At 33.7% G+C, this 21,676-nt stretch overlaps 1 protein-coding gene across 3 annotated transcripts in view; it reads right to left on the bottom strand.

Moving 5' to 3' along the window:
• Window positions 1-4,672: 4,672 nt before the first annotated feature.
• Window positions 4,673-21,676, bottom strand: part of LOC110092313 (serine/arginine-rich splicing factor SR34A) — a 29,835-nt gene continuing 12,831 nt past the window's right edge. For 2 of the 3 annotated variants that reach the window (XM_020816812.2, XM_020816810.2), the window contains 4 exons: window positions 12,295-12,392; window positions 12,134-12,211; window positions 11,838-11,874; window positions 4,673-4,974 (listed from right to left, as the gene is read on the bottom strand). In XM_020816812.2, coding sequence (XP_020672471.1) covers window positions 11,847-11,874; window positions 12,134-12,211; window positions 12,295-12,392 — 204 coding nt within the window. In that variant the 3' untranslated portion in view covers window positions 4,673-4,974; window positions 11,838-11,846. Of the gene's footprint in view, window positions 4,975-11,837; window positions 11,875-12,133; window positions 12,212-12,294; window positions 12,393-14,951; window positions 15,233-21,676 lie in introns of those variants that run through there. The other variant, XM_020816811.2, reaches the window with a different exon arrangement.

Here is a 21,676-nt window from a genome sequence, read left to right as displayed (position 1 = left end):
GACTTGTAGGTGGGTTGTGGGCCCGGTTTTGTGAGGTGGGTAGTGGGGCCTGATTGTCGTGGTGAAGTAGTGGGCGAAGTGGGGGAAGGTGGGGCCTGTTGACTTCATGAGATGACGGGTGGAGGTGATGACGGGGAAAAATAATATCCGTTCATTAATTTTTGAAAGTAATAAATTATTTACATATTTGTTATTCAAAAGGACAACGTGAAAGAAGTAATGCAAACAAAATGGATTAAAGCATAATTTAAGGGAAAAGGAAGTACTATAATGTCATCTCCTACTACCCAAATATATAAAAAAATATTAGAGAGAATAATAGATTATGAATATATGCATATAATTACGTGAGAAACTTTTTTTTTAAAAAATGTGTCCATTTTTTTAAGAGAGAATTTCATGCATGTATTCAATTCAACTAGAAAGCTGAATTTGAAAGTAATAAGAAAGTTAACGTTATTCCTCCTTATGGGTGGACTAAGCTGGAGGTGGTGGCTATAGGTGACTTAACCTCTTGGAGAAGATGTTGAATTTGTAGGGGCCCGGGGTTTTTCGTGGCGATAAATAGCTTTGCACCACTTTATTTTTAAGTAAAAATTTATGTATTGATAAAATTTTCATGCTTGAGATGTTAGCTTCACCCTGTGTATTTTTCTTTCATGATGCAACTATTATTTTTTTTTTAGTTTGTTTGAGATAATTTGTATTTTTTTATTATTAAAACGAGCACTTTAATATTATAAGCATGATTGAGTAACTACATGTGTGTGTTGTGTAATGAGTAAAATCATCGACGGATCCACCTTAAGCTCTAGGGGGCAATTCCCCCCTCCCACCTAAAAAATATGGTTGGGTCGGCCCCTGAGTGGAATACTTGGAATGTTTTGTCATATTGGTTTTATGTTATTGTAATGGGTTGGGTAATGTTATCGAATAGTTAGTTTGTTGTCTTGCTCTAAGATGATGATTTAGCTTTTTTGAAATGCCTCTTTGCAAATGAAATTTTATGGTGAGATGCACGGTGGATGAAATGTGGGTGAGTATGTGCGAAATAGTTATTGGCGATTATTAAGTAGGGCAAGTAGGTGAAGAGCCACCAAATCCGCTGGCAATGATGAGACAAATAGCCGCAATTTATGCATTTAATGCTAATTTAATTAGTGCCTCAACATTCGCGTAGATTTCTTTCTCTCTAAATACATGTTGGTAGGGCATGTGCACATGCAAGCTTAGTACTAAACCCTTAGATGATCTCCTCTTTAGAGTAACCTCCTACTAATTATTATAGTTGTCCTTTGTAAATGCATTGCTTTTTTTGTCGTGCATTGAATTTAATTGTAGGATTTGATTATTTACTAAACTCATGAGCTCATTATATGTGATTAAATAATTTCAAATCAAGACAAAGGAGCACGTGAGTTCTATTTTGTTTTATTTTATACTCGACACAGAATGCTTATATGATTGTATAGATCCTAATTACTATACATAATTTTATGAAAATAAATACGTGTATATAATGATGTTTTGATCGATAATTTCTATTTATATTGATAAAAAGAAATGTAGTTTGGATTATGTAATTAAATGATAACATAATAATTTTTTCATCAAATTAAATTATGGGGTGTGACAACACTAACCCTAGATTAGGGCGTGTTGCTTTGGCTGACATCCTTTCTTCATAATGCAAATGGCGAGTCCTTGATACATGAGTACCTTTGATTCCCTCCAATGAGGAACAGCCTCCTATATGCTCGGGCGAATAGCACCTATTAAGCATTGGGTAAGTTTGCTTCTAGGTCCTTCCAAATGCGAGTTCCTTTAATGCGACCATCTATTAGACATCCGTTGAGGTATATACAAATATATAATGCATGACACCAAAATTAATCTAATTTATAAATTTAACAAGCAAATTAATAAATTTATGTATTTGAGATGATAGCAATTAAATTATTGAGAATTTGATAAAATATTAAGAATAAAAAATTAAATTTGATTGAAAATTTTGAAATAGAGATAGGTTTTAATTTTATAAATAGCAAAAATACACCAAATTTGCTTCATTTTTTATTTATTTATGTGCATTCATTCATAGAATGTGTTTTGTCCCATCTTAGGAGATTACATAATTTGAGATAAAACATACATTAGAATTGTAATATAATAACACAATAATCACGATATGGAAAGAGAAATAATAAATCAATTCATTCATAAACATCTAAACATGTTTGTTATGATAAGTGAGTTATGATAGCTATACAACCAAACTGCTAAAATATAAAACTAGTTTAGAAAGTAGACATACAACCATCAATACCAAAAGCTACAAGCTTTAAGATCAACACTATCCATAATTTAGCATATCTAACAACAATTGTTGTGCTATGCACTGTTAATCATGAATGTGAAATGTAATTAAACTTATTCATCCTTTAATTGTCTTCATAACATGTTTAAAATTTCAGTGTATATCGAGTAATATTCATATTGAGTATCGAACATTTATTAAGATAAAGATATGTTCATGCCTATTTATGATAGGGGTATTGGGTGCATGTGACTCACTGACTCAACCCATAACCATTAGGTTTTTTTTTTCTCTCAAAAACAAAGGTTGTTGAAGCTATTTGACTTCTCTATTTACAGGCGAACTATTACGTCCAATCATCAGACATTCGGGCACTCAATTCAGACGCGCCACGTCACCCGAATACACTGCGTCCCGATACATTTTAGTAACATGACACATCTAGATTGATGTCCGGACATAATAATTTACCCTATTTATGAGAGATTACAAAAGCTGAGATTAAAATATAGCTCATCTTAATTTCTTAAATTAGAGTTTTTACTACCAACTAAAAAATTTTGAATTTAAAACTTGCATATCTAATATGTTTAGTTTACCTTAATTGTCTATGTTACATACCATCAAATCATCCACCATCACTGGTCAACCAGCCATGACATTATTAGCCCCAATTCATAAAAACTTAAAGACTGTTTAAGCCAACCATAAGTGAACTACGAAATTTCCATACCGCGAAGAAAAGAGAAGGTAAGCCACTAAAATTTTTTCCTTCAGTTGCATCAAAAGATATACTAGTGCTTCTTACTAAAGATATTTACATTATTTTGTTATTAAACTTACGAGAGGTTCTTTTAATTTTTTATACATTATTTTATTTGTTTATAAAGCCCCTACTCTAAAAAAGTTATCTACCATTGTTCGTACATTAACTATTCCATCAATGTTTGATAATTTTAAATTTGAGAAACCTATTCTTGAAATAAATTAAAAAATTAAATTAAATATTGTATTTCTAGTAAATATTTATATATTTGGTAGAGTAATTAACGTAATAGTCAAATAATAATGGGAACTGATATATATATATATATATATATAATATATATTGAACTTTTCTCAACAAAAGCTTCATAAAAGTTAAAAATATGAGGTACATTAGCTTCCCTTAAATAGCATCAAAGCAAGCCAATATATGCCTTATTTATTTTCTTTCATATTTACAAGAAATAAATCTATAAATAGAGGCAATGGTCATAAAACTCATATATCCCTATAAATACTCTAATGGATTATTAAAGACTGAATACAAAAATAAGACAAATAGTGTACCTTTCTCTTTATTATGACCACTAATGAAGCCAGTTTCACAATTTGTATCATCAAAACTCTTTAAAATCAGAGAGATTAGCTTCCTAATTAAATGTTTAATCATGAAAATTGTTCTTAACTGCTAGAAAATGTCGTGGCTTGGACTACACATCATAAACTTTCCAAGAGTAATTTATCCACCGGAAATAAATCATATTAATACGTATAAAAAGAAGGCAGGGACTACATCAGCAAGCAAAGGGTACAAAGAACATAAATGGGTATCAATGATAAGTAAAATTACTCATATATATGTTCGTGGATATAAAGCAAATGTACTATTTCGATTGCAAAACATGAAACAAAAATATTTGCATGTGGCCATTCAATTACAACAAGAAAATTCAACTCAGAAGAAAATTTTCAAGCAGATAACTGATACGCGATGCAAAGAGGATTTATAACAAAAAGTTTATTATCTTCTACTTTTAGCTGAAGCCAAATGCTTGAAGACGTTAGAAGTTGCAACTCATCGCACTCAAATGTCTAAATGCGTGCCGAACTTATTTTTGGATCTTACTATAACTATCCAAATTTATCTTCAATAGTTTGCTCTTAATTTATCTCTACAATAATAGACATTAGATGAATCACTCAAACTACCCATAATAATGGCAAGCACCAAATAATTCAATATTTATATCTTTTATAAGCATTCCCGCAACCAATTGATCCTGCTTGACTAAATTTTTTTTTAATTATTCATAATGCTTTAGTTATTCATCGATCATGTATATATTTACCAACCTCAACAAATAAATTCAATCTAGTGTATCATATGAATAAGAGAAAGCACCATGTACAAAATCTTTCTTAGCATTAAATATTTAAATTCCTAACAAAACTCACCATTCCAAACCTAATATTTTTAGCTCTTCAGTTTAATGTTTAACTAATATTTCACTTCATTTCATTTTATGACTCATTTAACTTCATTCCTATGATCCCCAATGTTTACTCCATACCATGCAAATCATCAAATCAGAAAGGAAAGGAGCGTTTTGCGGTGATGTTTAGCCTCAACAGAGGAGGTAAGCGTTATCATGCTTTCGTTTGAATTTGTTGACAAACATTGGAAGAGAATACAAACGTCATATCAAAGAAATGCAGTTAAAGATAAATAAACACAACAGTAAGAAGTTGTACTTTTAAAATCCGATGCTCCAGAACTAACTGGTAGACACAAAATTGCAGTCCATAGTAGATAAAGAAAGATGGCTACTTCCCGGGAACGGCAGCATGGTGCATGCTGTGGTGGTGCAGCGACCCCACTGAACTCAACAAACCTGTGCAAGGGCAGTTGTGCAAAAAAAAAAAAAACAATTCAGAGCTACACCAACACCAGTTCGTATGAAGATAATAACACTGAAATGCTAGAATAAGCATTTAAAATATAAAGAACAAGTTTCTAATAGATTGAAAAATAAACGAACTTTACAAATACACGGAAAAAATCAGGCCAATGATTAGAATGTCTTGAAGATTTGATTGAAAGAAAGGAAAAATAACACCAACTTTTGAAATCACCTTTATGTGCTATTAGATGTCCGCAAGAAAATAGTTAAAGCTAAGAATAGAGACGATAATGTTTCAAAGAGAAGGTCAGATACCCGTATATCACATAATTATGTCAGAGATTTCATGCTCATGAGAATATAAGCACCTTCAAGATTAAAATTATCGAGCCATTTCCATCTGACATGAATTTAACTCTAAAACATGCAACTCGGCCATCAAATCCATGAAGAATGTTCAAGCAGAGCTTACTAGCAGGCTGTAATAAACAGAGTGAAGCATTTCCGACAACATCAACAGCAACAACATAAAGCAACATGAATCCTTTTTGTCCATTGTTCTCTTAAGAGAGAAATTTTTCATTTAAATCTAATAAAGAAATGTCATTTCTAATATTTTCAAAGCAAGCCTTCTTAGGACTACCTCTACCATTCTTAAAGGTAACTCCCATCTAATACATCTACTTTCCTAACCGGGTCATCGGAAGGGCGCCGTTCTGTGCTATCAAATCATCTAAGGCTACTCTCTCTAATCTTATCTTCCACTAGAGCTACTCCAACGTTATCATGTATAAGCTCAATTTCGTATCTTGTCTGTCTCTAAGAGTAAAGCCACTCATCCACTCGAGCATTCTCATCTCTGCAAAATTGATGTAGGCCAAAAAAAAAATTCAAATGAGTATTTATAGGAGGGTTGTTTTTCTTCTATTGGGCTTGGCCCATTTGGCCTTGGCTGCTTGGTGTTTGGGAGTCCTCGACTGATGGGTTCTTGACTGGTCGTGTCTGGTTGTTGGGTTGGTTGGCTCCTCGATTCCTGGGCTGGTTGTGTCTTTCCTTGGTGTCTATTGGGTTTCCTGACGATTTGGTTCCTGGGCTGGTAGTTGGGATGCTTGGCTCCTGGTCTGATCGTCCCTTGTTCTTTGAATTTTTTCCATGTTTTGATTGGATGCTTGGGTGGCACCTGTGGAAGGCTGATTGGTTTCCTTTATATATATATATATATATATATAGAGAGAGAGAGAGAGAGAGTTGTTTGCTACTGTTTTAGAGAGAGTTCTGTGATGATTTTTGGAGAATTAACACATTGGGTTTTCAATAGCTTGCGAGCTATCCTCTTTGAACTCCCTATTTTCTTAAATTTTGTCTCAGACTTTCTACTATCCTCTTCGACCTCCCTATTTTCTTAAATTTTGTCTCAGACTTTCTACCTACTCTCCACGATTTCCACTTCACAAGTATCTTTCTTCTTAAGTTTTAATAAATTGTAGCGTATCTTTGTTTTAATAATATTTTTATCATGTTTATGTTTGTCTTTGTTTGAAGGAATAAAGTTGTCTCTTAATTTGCAACTATTTATTTATGTTGTAAGAAAGGTAGATTTGTGTCTTTGCTCTATTTTATGTCACATCAAACACTTAACTTAATATTATGCTTCTTTTTTAATTGTCAACATTCTGCACCATAAAGCATTGCAGGTCTAACCACCATCTTCTCGAATTTTCCCTTAAGTTTGAGGGAATTTTTCTATTACACACAAGCTCAATCCATTCCTCCCCTTCAACCATCCAACTTGAATTCTACGAATAATATCCTTATCTATTTCACCATCACTATGAACAATAGAATCAAGATATTAAAAAAAAAAAAAAGAATCAAGATATCAAAAACATGTACTCTAATTAATGACTTAATCACCCAAAGTCACAATTCCCCCACTAGATCTATTATTACTAAAATTACACTCCATATATTCAACTTTAGATCTACTCAAGTGAAAGTCTTTAGCCTCTAAGGTTGACCTCCATAATTCAAGTTTACAATCAACACTCTCTTTAGTCCTATGAAAATCATCAGCAAAAAACATACACTAGGGTACAACCTCTTGCAAATGTCTAGTGAGAAGTGAGAACATCCATGACTAAAGCAAAAAGACATGGGCTCAAGGCTAACCCTTGAAGTAATACAACTAAAAAAAGATAATATTTGTTCAAACTACCTTGTGCTTGAACACAAGTAATCACTTCTGCATACATTTCCTTAATGACTTGAATATAAGTGTTGTTAACCCCTTTCTTTTCTAGAACTCTCCATGGAACTTCTCTTAGAACTTTAGCATATCCTTTCTCTAAATCAATAAATTTTATATGTAAATCCTCCTTATTCTCTCTATACTTCATCAAACCTCTTAATAAATATATAGCTTCCATGTAGATCTATCTACCCGGCATGAATCCAATTTGATTTTCAAAAATATTAGTATCACCTCGCAACCTTATGCTCCATAACTCTCCTGTAGTTTTGAAGTATGACACATTAACTTAATTCCTCTATAATTCTAGCACAATCTTATGCATTACCTTTTCTTTTAAAATAGTAATTAATATATTCATTCTCCACTCATCTGGCATCGTTTAGTCTTCAAAATAATATTAAAAAGTTTAGTAAGCCAAGAAATTCCTTCATCTCCTAAGCATCTCCACACCTCTATTGGAATATCATCATGTACAATAGCTTTTACACACTTCATTTTCTTTAAAGCCTCCCTAACATCGATTTTACTAATATGTCGATAAAAATAAAAAATTTTATTTTCATTTAGGGTACTAAGGTCACTAAAGTTAATCGCATTCTCATAATCTTCATTGAAGAGTTCATAAAAATATATCATCTATCTTTATTGAATATCCTCTTCTAATAAAAGCATTTTTCGATCTTCAACCTTAATACACTTCACCTGACCTAAATGCTTGCTACTCTTATATATGTTTGGCTAACTTATTGCATATATCTTTCACCCTCCATAATCAATTAAAAGCTAAAATATTTGCAGCGCATATTACTTTCTTAGACTCCTTACCAGCATCTTTAAATCTTTCCCAATTATTAGAATTTTTATATCAAAATCAATTTTTATAACAAATCTTCCTAATTTTTTATCTTTTCTTGCACATTTTGATTCCACAAGAAACTATTTTTATTAATAGGAGCTTTTACATTTGATACTCTAAACACATCTTTTGCAACATTCTAAGTATTATTAGCAACTATTTCTCAAATAACATTAACTTCCTCGTGCACAAATAAAATTTTATGATCTAGCATCTTATTCTCAAAATTATTTTTATTACTATTATTTAAATGCCCCCATCTAACTAGAACAACATTTTAATTTAGTTTTTATTTTCTACCTCTTTATCATGAAATCCAAAACTAATAACCAACATTAGGTACATAAACTTTTACTTAGAATAACTTTATAGTTTTTGCAATCTAAAAGATACATTTTTCTTATAAGAAAATAATCAATCTGAGTTACAATATCCATTCTTATAAGGGATTAGATGCTCATCTATTTTCTTAAATAAGATGTTAACAATTACAAAATAATAAGTTAAAAAAAATTCTAATATAATCTTACAACCTCCATTAGTCGCTTCAAACTCATAACTATCATGAATATTTTTAAAATCATATACCTCTCTACCAATATGTCCTTTTGAATCTCCTCCAATAATTTTTTTTCTTTAAGAGGTATCTTTTGTATTAATTCTAACGAGAAATTCCAAAATTTTAATTTTGAACTCATATATAAGTCTACTTAAGGAGCATAAGTACTTATAATATTAATAATCTTCGCATCAACAAACAATCTTTAAAGCTATAATTCTATCACTATTTCTATTAATTTTTACAACATTACCTTTAAACTCTTATATATAATCATACATACACCATTTCTAGTATGAATCTTATCAGAGTGAAGCATTTACAAGAAAAAAAATTCATGAGGCAAGATTTGCCAATGAGAGCAAATTGGATAATATTTTATAAGCCCCGTTTAACAAAATGAGAATAATAAAAAGCAACCAAAAGAGGTAATCAGCATCTAAAGCTTGTCAAACCCGAGTGTTAGATAGGGTCGAGATTGATTCAATATCCACCGTGAAATTCAGGCCAGGCTATAGGTCAAATTGAACAAGGCAAATATAACTCCAAAAGTTCTAAAAAGCCAATCAGGAAGTCAAAATCAAAAGTCAAAATAGACATGCAACAAAAAGTATGGGTGGTGGCACAATCCATAGGAGGATTCTGTCTTTTATACATGGGATTTATCAACATCCCTCACACCCATTTACCAAGTATGTGATGCAATCAAAAATTTAGAAAAAACCTAAGATTGCAAACAAAATAGAGTCTTCCTTTCATAAAGGACAAAATACCTAATAATAACATATAATAAGGACAACACATTGCAACGACACCTTACAACTCATAATTTTAAAACATAAAAACATCTAAAACAGCTTTTTCCTTGATTGAGAAGTGATGCAAGCAAAATTTGGGAAAAGCCCCAAATTTTTGCGATCAAATGATATACTTCCTAGGACAAAGAAAATACACAAAAATACCCAAAAAGACACTTTTTATAATATAAAGGACTCTTACAAACGCCGCTTACAAACTTTTAAAATAAAGACACCTTAAACATCTAAACTTGCTTTTCATTTGCTTTGAGAAGAATGATACATATGGAGTGGCACTTGAAGATAAAAGAAAGAGGTTAGAAGACTAGACGAAGAAAGGACAAGCTCACAAGCTTTCCTAGAGGAGAAGAGAAAAATGGAACAAGCTCGCAAGCTTTTCCAAAGAAGGAAGGAAAACTCTCAGGTTCTCTAGTTCCAAAAATACCATCATACCATTCTTCTATTTGCCAAAACATCACATATATATAGGCCAAAAGAGGGCAGCCAAAAAGCACCTATAATCTTATTCAAAACCTAATAAACAAGGGGAATGGAACGCCAAGAGACACCACAAACAACAGCTGAAAAGACATCCCAAAAATCAGCCAAATACATACACATCCAGGACATAAGGGACGTAACCAGCAGAAACCGAGGAGACAAGGGAAAAGGGGGCGGAACCCCAACAGGATTTTCATGGGAACCACAACAGTCAGGGGAAAACAGAAAAGGGAAGTCACGGGAACAATAACAGCCAGGAGAAAACCGAGAAGACAAATGGGAAGGAATCAAAAGGCCAAAAGCTAGGGGAAATGCACCAAATAAATCCTCAATTAATTTCATATTTATGAGCTGAAAGAGTAGAGACTAAGCATTTATGGGCTGAATTTAGAAGGGAATATTAAGGCTCGCCAAAAATAAATCCAACTTGTTTTGAACCCCCCTTGCCTACATCAAGAAGAAAGATACAAATGGGGTGGACACTTGCGACGAGAAGAATTAGATAAGCCCGAGACGAAGTCATAGAGATAGGAAGAGAAAGGGGACTAGCTCGCAAGCTATATGCAAGAAGAAACCCGCAGGTTTTTAGCTCCAAAATTTAATACATAACTCTCTCTAAATATGCTCCAAAACAGCCACAATTTATAGTAGAAAAAGGGAGCCAAACAGCCAAAACAATCAGCAAAGAAAGGGGGGGAGGCCATAAAACTGTTGCCCAAGTTAGCCACCATATATAGGAGAGGAGAGGTAGCCAAACAGCCCCCTAAGCTATCCAATCAGCAAAGGGGAGGCGGAAGGCTATAAAACAACCGAAGGAAGCAACACCCGAAAGGCTAGTAGGACACAGCCAACAAACAGCCAGCACAAGGGGGAAAGAATCGGTGTGTAAGGTGAACCGAAGGGGCGAAACAGAGGGGGATGAACTAGGCCAGGCAAAGGAAATGAAGGGCCATAGGGGGGATGAACTAGGCTCATGCGCATTATAACTTCAGCTTCACCCACGCGTTGAAAGGTGGTGCCCCAGAAAATCGTCATCCAATATGTTGGCTTAGTAGGAAACATGATCTTATGTTAAAATTTACCATCAAACTAAATAGGTTAGCGTCAATTCAAATTTGGATATTTATAACCCACCTCCTAACTCTTAGGCCCTATCCAAACAAATACAGAGGGAAGTAAACTTATTAAAAACAAGGTGATGGACTAGAAAAATAAAGCAAACTACCAGTAATTGTTATTCTTTTATTACACAAAGGTTAGCAGTTAGCTTAAGGTCTATGCTGACCAGTACCATACATCAGGTGATTAGCTGCACCAGCTATTTCATTGATGGGGTTGCCCAGGACACATCCTACTAGGCATAACAGATTCATGTAAATTAATTTAAATGTAAATGTGATTAGTTGCACCAAAACACATCAATGAAATAGCTGCGCACCTAGCAGTTTGAAGACTAAAACAAGAGAAATAACCATGTATTAGCCAATTATACGAAAAGCAAAACATGTATTTCTCCAGCAACCACTTTCTTCTGGACATCGAGAAAAATAAACCGAATTTGAGGTAAAAAGGCAGACTGGTTTCCAAAACTCTAGTGCTTTCTTGAATGAAATATAATCAATACACAAACAAGTTATTGATATGCATAAGGAATTAGCCAACATTACCAACATTTAGGGAAAACATAATTAAATTAAGCTGGGCAATTAAGAGATTCATCTTCCTCTATTTAGCTGTTTAGAAGAAGCACGTGTGCCTGGAAGATTGTATTAGACATCACAAGATAGCAGACATCATACAGAAATTTAGCTCTAAACAGATATGAATATGCTGTTCAAATAGATGTTCCAGTATAACGGATGGAAATGAAAACAAATAAAAGAATCATACCTAACAGGATCAAGCTGATCTGGATTTCGATGATGACCTGCAATAACAGAAATGAAACAAAAGAAGTTCAGCATATAAGCTTTCCACTGTTAAATAGCTCTAACTACCGAAAAAAAGGTGTAGAAAGAGATGCCAGGCAAAAAGATCCAGATTGCGCCTTGCAGTACTTTAGGTACATTTATAGTGTCAATCTTAAAGTCGCTTATAGTTGACACATAAATGTTGTTGAAAAATTATAAAATACTATCAAGAGCTTCTTCAGATCACTAGCTCAAAAACAAATGTAACTTGGCAACCTGGCTGGGGAAGCAGACTTGAGCCTCGGAGAGATTGATTTAGAAGCTCGTTTCACAGCATGGCGGTCCAAGGAATTGCTACAAAAAATACAAAGTTAAACTTAGGCGGCCAACCAGTTCAGAACGAACTAACAAAGCAGTGAAAAAACCATCAAGCACACCTTCGACTCTTCCTTTTTCTGGGACTTCTACTACGGCTTCTGCTTCTGCTTCTGCTTCTGCTTGGACTCCTAGACATACTTCCCTCATAAATTTTCACCTGAACTCAAGCGTCAGTTAGTTTCACAGAACATTTACAAGCGTTCCATTAATATAAATCAAGCAGTCTATCTCAAAAGCACAAGCATGTAGCATTAAAAGAAGAAATCTTGCTAAAAATATATATATTCTCCAAACTAGCATTTAAAGAAGTGTTTTCCAAAGTTTCTACATCACATATTAAGGATTCAAGATTAATACTTGGACAGTTTCAACATACTCCTAATAGAAATTAAAAATGGGAATTCATGTGAAAAATGCTTAAGCTTGGAAGGGTGACCTCATTAGCACCAACTAGCCAATGCAGATTGCAAGTCAAAAGTAATATGGGGAGCTACTGCAAGGTACAATACAGCACAAAGCAATCTACATTTTAAATAATATAAAGCTTTCCAAAATGGTTATTGGTATCCAAAAGTCTTAATGTAATTGACACGAACTAAGAACCATATGATCAACACCTGAAATATGCTAGGTAGTGATGTAGGACTATATGCTTTAAAATGATGAAATAAGAATTTGCACAATTTCTTGATAAGAGCAATTAAAATTAGAACTATTAGCAAATTAAAACAATCAAATAAAACATAAGAGCGGTCACTTCCATTTAGGCTAAGTCACATGTCAAGCACTTGGAGAATAAAAACAAGTTAGAAATTCAAAAACATGCAAAGTAAATAGCCTTAAACAAAATCTCTAATCTAACCATTAGATTAGAAGCATAGAGAGTGTATTTAATCCTACGTTTACTAAGCTTCGGTAATGGCGAAGATAAATCCTACGATTACTAAGCTTTGGTAATGGCGAAGCGAAATCCTACGTTTACTAAGCTTTGGCGAAGGTGAAGCTCGTCTCCTTTGTGAATCATCACCTACAAGATTAGAGGATTAGGAAAGTAATTGAAAAGGGGAAGAAGTTCACCGAGGTCCAAGTCCGGAAACAAGTCCCTTAATCAACTCCCCGCGGTTGGGGCTCCTGGACAGTGAAATTCTTCGGCTGGAGCAGTTGGACTGGGGTTGAGGACGCTTAGGACAGCAGGAAGTCGATTCTGGATATGCAGGACAGCAGTTTACTGTGTATAAACTTCAGGATAGCAGGTAGAATCTGTCCGGAATGCAGAAATCTGTTCTGAACAGCAACCTATATTGCTCAGAAAAGCCTTGGGCAGCTTCTTTATGATGCTGGAAAACTTTGGACAGCAACCTGTGATCCTCAGGGGTGCAGGACAGCAAGATGCTCTTGCTGGAATGAGGGAACAACTAGCAGGAATTTTAGGAAAAAGGAAGGCAACGTGGGGAGAACTTGGGAAAGGACGGCTAGGGCTGAGAGAGAGTTGGAGATGGCTGCATTTGAGAGTCTAGGGAGTAGTTTAATTACGTAGGAAGGGAAAGGGGGAGGCAGCAACCTTGCTTGTGATTGGATGGGGAATTTATGATCCCTTTCCAAACTTAGGATGTTAACTAAGGAAAGGGCTTATAGGCAAGTTGTTAAGCCCTTATGAACTAGTCCGAAAAAAAAGGAAGAGGGGGGGGGGGGGGGGGGGGTGGCGGGGGCTTTAAATCTCTTTCCAAACATAGGATATTTAATTAAGAGAAGGGAATCTCCAATTAAATTCAGATTTAAAGAGATTTGGAAAGTGTCCAAATTTATGAGTAGGGGATTAGGGAAGAAATAATTAAATCCTTATTAATTGGAAATTCAAAATGATTTAATAAGAAACTTTCCCAAAATAGGTTTCCTAAATTAGGAAAGAATTTCAAATTCAAATAATTTTGAATTTTGAAATTAGACCTTCCTAAATTAAGAGCAGATGCTTATGGAAAGTAGTCAAGAGGGAGTGGAATTTGTGGAGAGGAGCTGAGGGTAACATAGGGCCGGCATATGGAAAGTAGTCAAGAGGGAGTGGAATTTGTGGAGAGGAGCTGAGGGTAACATAGGGCCGGCAGCATCATGGAGCTAGGAGGGATTAGGGGATGGGATTTGGGGTTTCTTAATTTGGATTTAGGAAATAGGAAAGGTTTAATTAAATCCCATTAAAATTTAAAATTCAAACGCACTCAAGATTGAAAACTTTCCTAAAATAGATTTTATAATTTTAGGAAAGATTTTAAATTTCAAATTGGGTGAATTTGAATTCAAAATCCAACTAAGATTATGGCAATCTTGATTAGGAAATAAACCCAAAGGGGGTAAGGCTAGAAGGTGGCCGGCGGCTTGCTTGGGTTGGGGAAAAGGGGAAGGCCGGCGGTTTGGGGTGAAGTGGCTTGGGGAAATTTGTGGGTGGGATGATGGCTCGGGTGGTGGTTGGACCTAGCCGTCGGATGGGACAAGCTAGGATGGCCGGCCGCTAGACAAGGGAGGAAGTAGTAAAGCCGAAGGTGGTGATGGGAGGAGGAAGAGAAAGAGAAAGAAAATAAAACTGCGAACTCGGCCGTCTGCAAGGTTGGTGGGTGATCCGAGTTCTTCCCTCTCCTAGGGATCCTTCTCCATGACTCTCAAGCTCTCATGAGAATTCACACAAGAAAATAATATTTGATAAATCATTCATTCATTCATTAACTTTAGAAGAGCAACATGAGGGCTATAAATAGCCTCGTACAAAAAGACTCAAAATAAGAAAGACGGCAATGCCCTCAGGGCTTACATATGATATCCATTTAAGGGGTAAAAACGAAAAAACAATTACAACATAATAATAAAAGACAAATAACAAAATAAAACAAATTCATGAAATAACTCAAAGTTCATCGACGCAATCATGGCCGTAGATCGATGGTCGCGCCTTTGATTCATGCTCTGATGTCCCCATCTGGTAGTCCAGGGAAAAGTGCCAAAGGTTGACTGCTCTAAAGAAGCCCTAGTTAGTTGATTTTTAGGCAAGATTTAGACAAGTAGCGTACAATTTATTAACATTGATAACGAATTCAAATTAACAACAATTACTATTTGAGAAAACAAAGTTCAGCAAAGTTATTTCTTCCAACTATACTAGATTTCTCTTGAGAAAAATGGACATATTAAATAGTACATGGCTAAACATGAATATACAACCTTTTTTATTTGAGAAAACAAAGTTTATCAAAGGTACTTCTGCCAACTATGCCAGATTTGGCCAGAACCCAATAATGCTGTTGCTGGTCGGACATATCAAATGGTAAAAGGGTAAGCATGAACATCCGACTTGCTAGGGTAATAGTAATCATATTCTCATACCCAGTAACAAGTCAACTATTGTTGATTCATAGCACAAATTAAGCACAATTATGAAAGAGACTAAATACGGACTTCCAAATAATTCCTTATGATAAAATTAAATATTTAATCATAACCAATAATTTATTTAGACCGTTTAATAGCATACATGTTGAATGATTACGGGGACTAAAAATCAATCAATCTTGGTAAGAAACCTTAAACAGATGGAATAAGTATTCTAACCATTGAATTGATTCTCTTACGATCTTAGGTTACAATCTGAGTGTCTCCTCTTTCTCTTCTGACCACCAACCCCTCCTACGGACCTTTTATTTCCATTTTTCTAGATAACTTTATTTATTTTGACTTGCACACTTTATACAGAATCAAGCAATAATATTAAAAATAAATTATCTTTTTTTCTAATTGATATCAACACAAGGCTAAGATATGCTTCTTCCAACCTTTATTTTCTCTCCTTGTAGAAATTGAACTTCTTCTCTTCATGTTGTCTAATATCTTTGACTTCACTTCCAAGGAATCAGATATCATGAATGATCAAAGTCACACTAAATGAGAACTCCAATGCCTATAAGTCCCATATCGCTTCAACGAGAGAAACAAACTAAGGTGGTCCCAAATTGTAAATGCCATTCTGAAAGGAAAATGAAACATCCGTCACCTTGCGGATACTCCTTCGGAGCCAAAAGACCTAAAGATTGTACTTTGGAATAACGGAAATTCCATGATCTTGTGGAATAAATGACGCTTGAAATATATATATACCTCAAAAGAAGTGTGGGGTGTAGTTAAATATATATATATATATACCTCAAAAGAAGTGTGGGGTGTAGTTAAAGTGTTAAACAAACCTACTTAAAAGTGAAGGACCATGCACTTATCTATCACATCAAAATATAGATTCAACAATCAACCAACTACATTCCCCTTATTGAGAACTTTATTGATATGAAGGTTTATTACCAAAATTTCAACATTACAGTGTGCAAGGATGTGATAATTCTCAAGCAATTTGTAAAATGAGAGACGATGTTTCATTTCCTTGCAAGACTCCATAATAATGTCGACTAAATTCATGTACAAATCTAAAGCAAAGAAAACCAGCCATCACTAAATTAAGGGTCTATTTAAGACAATTTTCTTACTAATTTATTTTCATACTACAACTACACTTATGTTTGGCTACTGTTTTTTGCTGCTTACCAAGTGTTTTTCAAAAATGTTTATGGCAAGAAGCAACTTTTTGCAACCAGATATGCTGATGTGTGGGAGTTGTAAGAAAGCTAATGTTCAACTTTAAAAAACATTTATTATACCTATAGCAGATTTTAAAAGTTATTTTCCAGACAATAGCCTCTCTGCAGCAGCCCCAAACAGACCCTAAGTTTTTTCTATCATAGGAGTCCAAGATGGAAAGATGAATATAATACGCAGAGCTTTGGTTTTCAAAAAATCCACCATAACTACTGAACCTTAAGATAAGGGATTTACTAATACAAATTATGTCCCTAAAGAAGGGCAAAAGCCTTCTTCACAAGTAATCTATGATACAACAATTGCAAGAAGAAATGATATAAAAAAAATGCAGGAAATAGAAAGCCCTCAAGCTATAGACTAAATAGAAGAGGTCGCCAAAAAGAGGACTATCATGTAGAATAAAAAATGCTCAGTTTAGAAGAAATTGATAAGCTCAAAAATTTTCTCAACTATGAAAAAACTATCCAAAACATACTCTCTAGCTCAAAATGATATAACTGGTAATTTTTATGTTATCAAAGCCTTAAATAATTCCACTCACACCCAGATTTTATATACAAGAGCGATTCACCACATAACCAACCTTACCAAACCTACAAATCCAACCCCAACAATAGAAAATGCAAATAGCCAATAACTCAAATAACTATTGTTTGTTAAGAAAATATTTACTTTTCTCCATACTTACCCTCAAAAACTTACTGCATGTTACTCATCTTGAAGTAAATATTTTATCATTTCATAAAATCAAATAAAGATGACATTGCAAGATAATATTTTTTTGCTAATAATTGTGCATTTCAAGACTAGAGTAAATGATGGGATTTGCCTTATTGAAATAAAAATCAAATGTCATGTTCCTTCAATTCCACCTTAAATGCAGAAGCCATTTGGGAATATCATTATAGGCTAAAGCATCCTTCTTTCAAAATCCTACAATGCAAGTTTCCTTCTCTTCTTTTGAATATAAACCAGAATTTTTTTTTATTGTGAGACTTACAAAATTGTCAAATATCATCGTCCTATTTTTTCATGAAAAATTATTTTAAATTTTCCACTCATAATAGTTCACTCTAACATTTAGGGACCTTTCAGAATACCCAACATTTCTGAAGCAAGAGAATTTAACACATTCATTGATGATTGCATTCAAATTACATGAGTCTATATTATCAAACAAAATTTTGATGTCATCATTAATCCCCAATTTTTTAACTTCCATGATATAAAAATGATTCATCATAATGGTTCAAACTGATAACGATGCTTGAGATTATTTTAATCACATTATTATCTTTCTTCTAAAATTAACGTATCATCTAGAATTCCTCATGTCATAACACTCCCATAAAATGGAGTAGCAAAAAGAAAAAATCAAGCGTAAAAAAATATTACAGAGTAATAACAACTGTCACATATTCAATGAATAAATGATTGGCTTAAAAAATCATATGAGTTATCTGGCTGAAATCTTTCCCATAAATAACTTCCTCTAAAAAATTCTTACAAAAATCTTTAATTGCACAGCCTATCTTCACATCTTCAAACAACATAGGAATAAACTTGAACTAAAAGCTCTCAAATGTGTCTTAATTGGGTATTCCTTCACCCGAAAGGGTATAACAACTATCATCCTATCACCAAAAAACTCAATTTTAGAATGGTCCCCTTTGAGGAGAAATATTTTTTTTTCCAATTGAAATAATCTTCAGGGAGAAAACTCTCAACTAAAGATAAGTTTGATGAAACAATCCTACAAACAACCTCCAAACAATCCAGATAGTGTGCCCTTTTGACTTTATAAAGAAATGAATAAGCCCAATTAAAATCCCCATCAAGCTCAAGATCTGCAATCATTACGAATGAGGCAATTATCTACCTATCATGGCACATTCTCTTCTATGTCTCATCCCTAATACACATCTCTTCAAAATTATTCTCCTGCCCATAAAGCCCCGGCAAAATTGAAATAACAGAATTTTTGATAAATTATTTATATAAAAATGGAGGGGAGATTTTTTAATTTTGAAAACAAACCAAATGGATTTTGTCCACCACATGGCAACATTATCCTCACGTGCTAGAAATTGCTTTCCACATGACTTTTTTTTGTTGGGCTAGCCTAAGGGTCTAATTAAGCCCAAATTCTCACCCAACTCTCCCTCATTCTTCCAATCGTTCACATTTTTGCTCAAAAAAAAATTGTAATTTCAAGTGACGAAACTCCAATTTTTCCAGAACCGTTGGCAATGAGCATATTCTCCCAGTGACAAGAGTACTATTTCGCCCAAGATACAAGTGGCAGTCTTCTTTCCCTATGACAAAATTTGGGGGTTTTTTTTTGGTTTAAAATTTGAATCTAAATAATTCTTAAAAATATGAAACGTACTTTTCATATTTAAAAAACATTTGTTTTCTCAAATTCATCATCTGCGAAAAACTAGATTATTTCGTAGCTTTAAACATGTTTTTTCTATTTAAAAATTAGCTTTTGTTTTTCCAAATTTATCATGGCAACATATAACTGGATTATTTTTGTTGCTTGAAACATGCTATCATGTTTAGAAAATAACTTTTATTTTGCTAAACTCGTCATCTATAGAGACATAGATTGTTTTCATTTATTCAAAAAAAGGGTGGTGAAGGGCTAATTTTTAGAAGTCTAATTATAAGTCCGACTTTAAAACAGTTATATAATATTTTAGTGTTTAGATAACTAATTTTGAAAACATACTATTAAATATTATAGAAACAAAGATGTGTATTTTAGCAAAGATATTCTTCTAATTATACTAAGATTGTAAGCTAATTATAGGCTATATATAATTGAAATCAACGGTTTCATGCTAAATTCATAAATCATCCAAATATTAGTGAGGTATCACTGACCTGTGTGCCTTCTCTGCAAAATTCAACAGAACTTATAATAAGATGACTGACGGTACAGCTCATTTAACTCTTATATTCATTAGTACATAAGGCATTTCAGATGAGCTCGTGTTTAAGTATATCAGGGCTATAGCAATCCAATTGATGTCTAGCAAAAAATGACACTTAGACAGTTGAAGGATATAATTCTTATGTGGCTGGAATTTGAAGCAGATTATTTTCTACCAAGTGGCAATAATGTTGATACGTGTAGGGCAATTATTTCCATGTCATGGATGACATCGCAATGTGGCAGTCAATTTGTTCTGTTTTCAAAAATTAAAATTTTCCTCTCATTTTTTATAAATTAATTTTTGTAAGTCAATTTTTTAAATTTTTACCTAAAACATTCTTTACAAATATCAACTCTAATTCCATTACAATACCACAAATTCTATTTGAAACACTAGAAAACAAGAACTGGACAGATGCCAGCGAAAAATGAACACTAAAAAAATCACACTTAGAATATCATTGAACAACCAAAAGAGAAGAAAATAAGAAGATGCACCAACAACAACAACATCAAGCCTTTATCCCACTACGTGGGGTCGGCTACATGAATCTTTTTTCTCCATTGTGTCCTATTAAAAGTCAAATTCTCGTTTAAATCTAATAAAGAAAGGTCATTCCTAATATTTTCTAACCAAGTCTTTTTAGGTATGCCTCTACCTTTCTTAACATAAGTCAAATCTAATACCTCTACTCTCCTAACCGGGTCATTAGAAGGCCGCCGCTTTATGTGATCAAACCATCTAAGGCGACTCTCTCTAATCTTATCCTATACTGGAGCTACTCCAACCTTTTCACATATATGCTTATTTCGTATGCTATCCACCTGAGCATCCTCATCTCTGCCACACTTAACTTAGTATTATGCTTCTCTTTTAATGGCCAACATTCAACACCATAAAGCTTTGCAAGCCTCACTACCATCTTATAGAATTTTCCCTTAAGTTTGAGGGGTAGTTTTCTATCACACAACAAGCCCGATGCATTCCTCCACTTCAACCATCCAACTTGAATTCTGCTGATAATATCCCCATCTATTTCACCATTAGTCTGAACAATAGATCCAAGATATCTAAAACATGTACTCTTATTAATGACTTGATCGCTCAAAGTCACAATCCCCTCACTAGGTCCATTACTACTAAAATTACACTCCATACATTCCGTTTTAGATCTACTCAAGAGAAAACCTTTAATCTCTAATGTTGACCTCCATAATTCAAGTTTACTTTCAACTCCCTCTCTAGTCTTATCAATAAGAAGAATATCATCAGCAAAAAGCATACACCAAGGTACATCCTCTTGCAAATGTCTAGTGAGAACATCCATGACTAAAGCAAAAAGATATGGGCTTAAGGCAGATCCTTGATGTAACCCAACCGAAATAAGGAAATGCTTGGTCAAACCACCTTGTGTTTGAACACAAGTAATATCTCCTGCACACATATTTTTAATGATTTGAATATAAGCATTATTAACTCCATTCTTTTCAAGAACTCTCCATAGCACTTCTCTTGTTACTTTATCATATGCTTTTCCTAAATCACTAAATATCATATGTAGATCCTTCTTATTTTCTGTATATTTCTCCATCAAACCTTTTAATAAATGTATGGCTTCCATAATCGACCTACCCGTCCTGAATCCAAACTGATTTTGAGAAATATTAGTATCATGCCGCAACCTATGCTCCATAACTCGCTCCCATAGTTTTAAAGGATGATCTACATAAGAAAATAAGAAGATGCAAATGGATTTTTTTATTAAATAAACAATAAATAGAAGCCACGAATAGTATAAAGTGAGATTGATAATCAAATGATATACTAAATCAAATAGAATTGACTAATAAAAAACTTAGCTCATATAAGC

This window comes from Dendrobium catenatum, unplaced genomic scaffold (assembly GCF_001605985.2).
Source record: "Dendrobium catenatum unplaced genomic scaffold, ASM160598v2 fragScaff_scaffold_943, whole genome shotgun sequence".
Taxonomy (NCBI): Eukaryota; Viridiplantae; Streptophyta; class Magnoliopsida; order Asparagales; family Orchidaceae; genus Dendrobium; species Dendrobium catenatum.
Note: the sequence above shows the minus strand (reverse complement) of the source record. Positions and strands in the feature narration are given on the sequence as shown.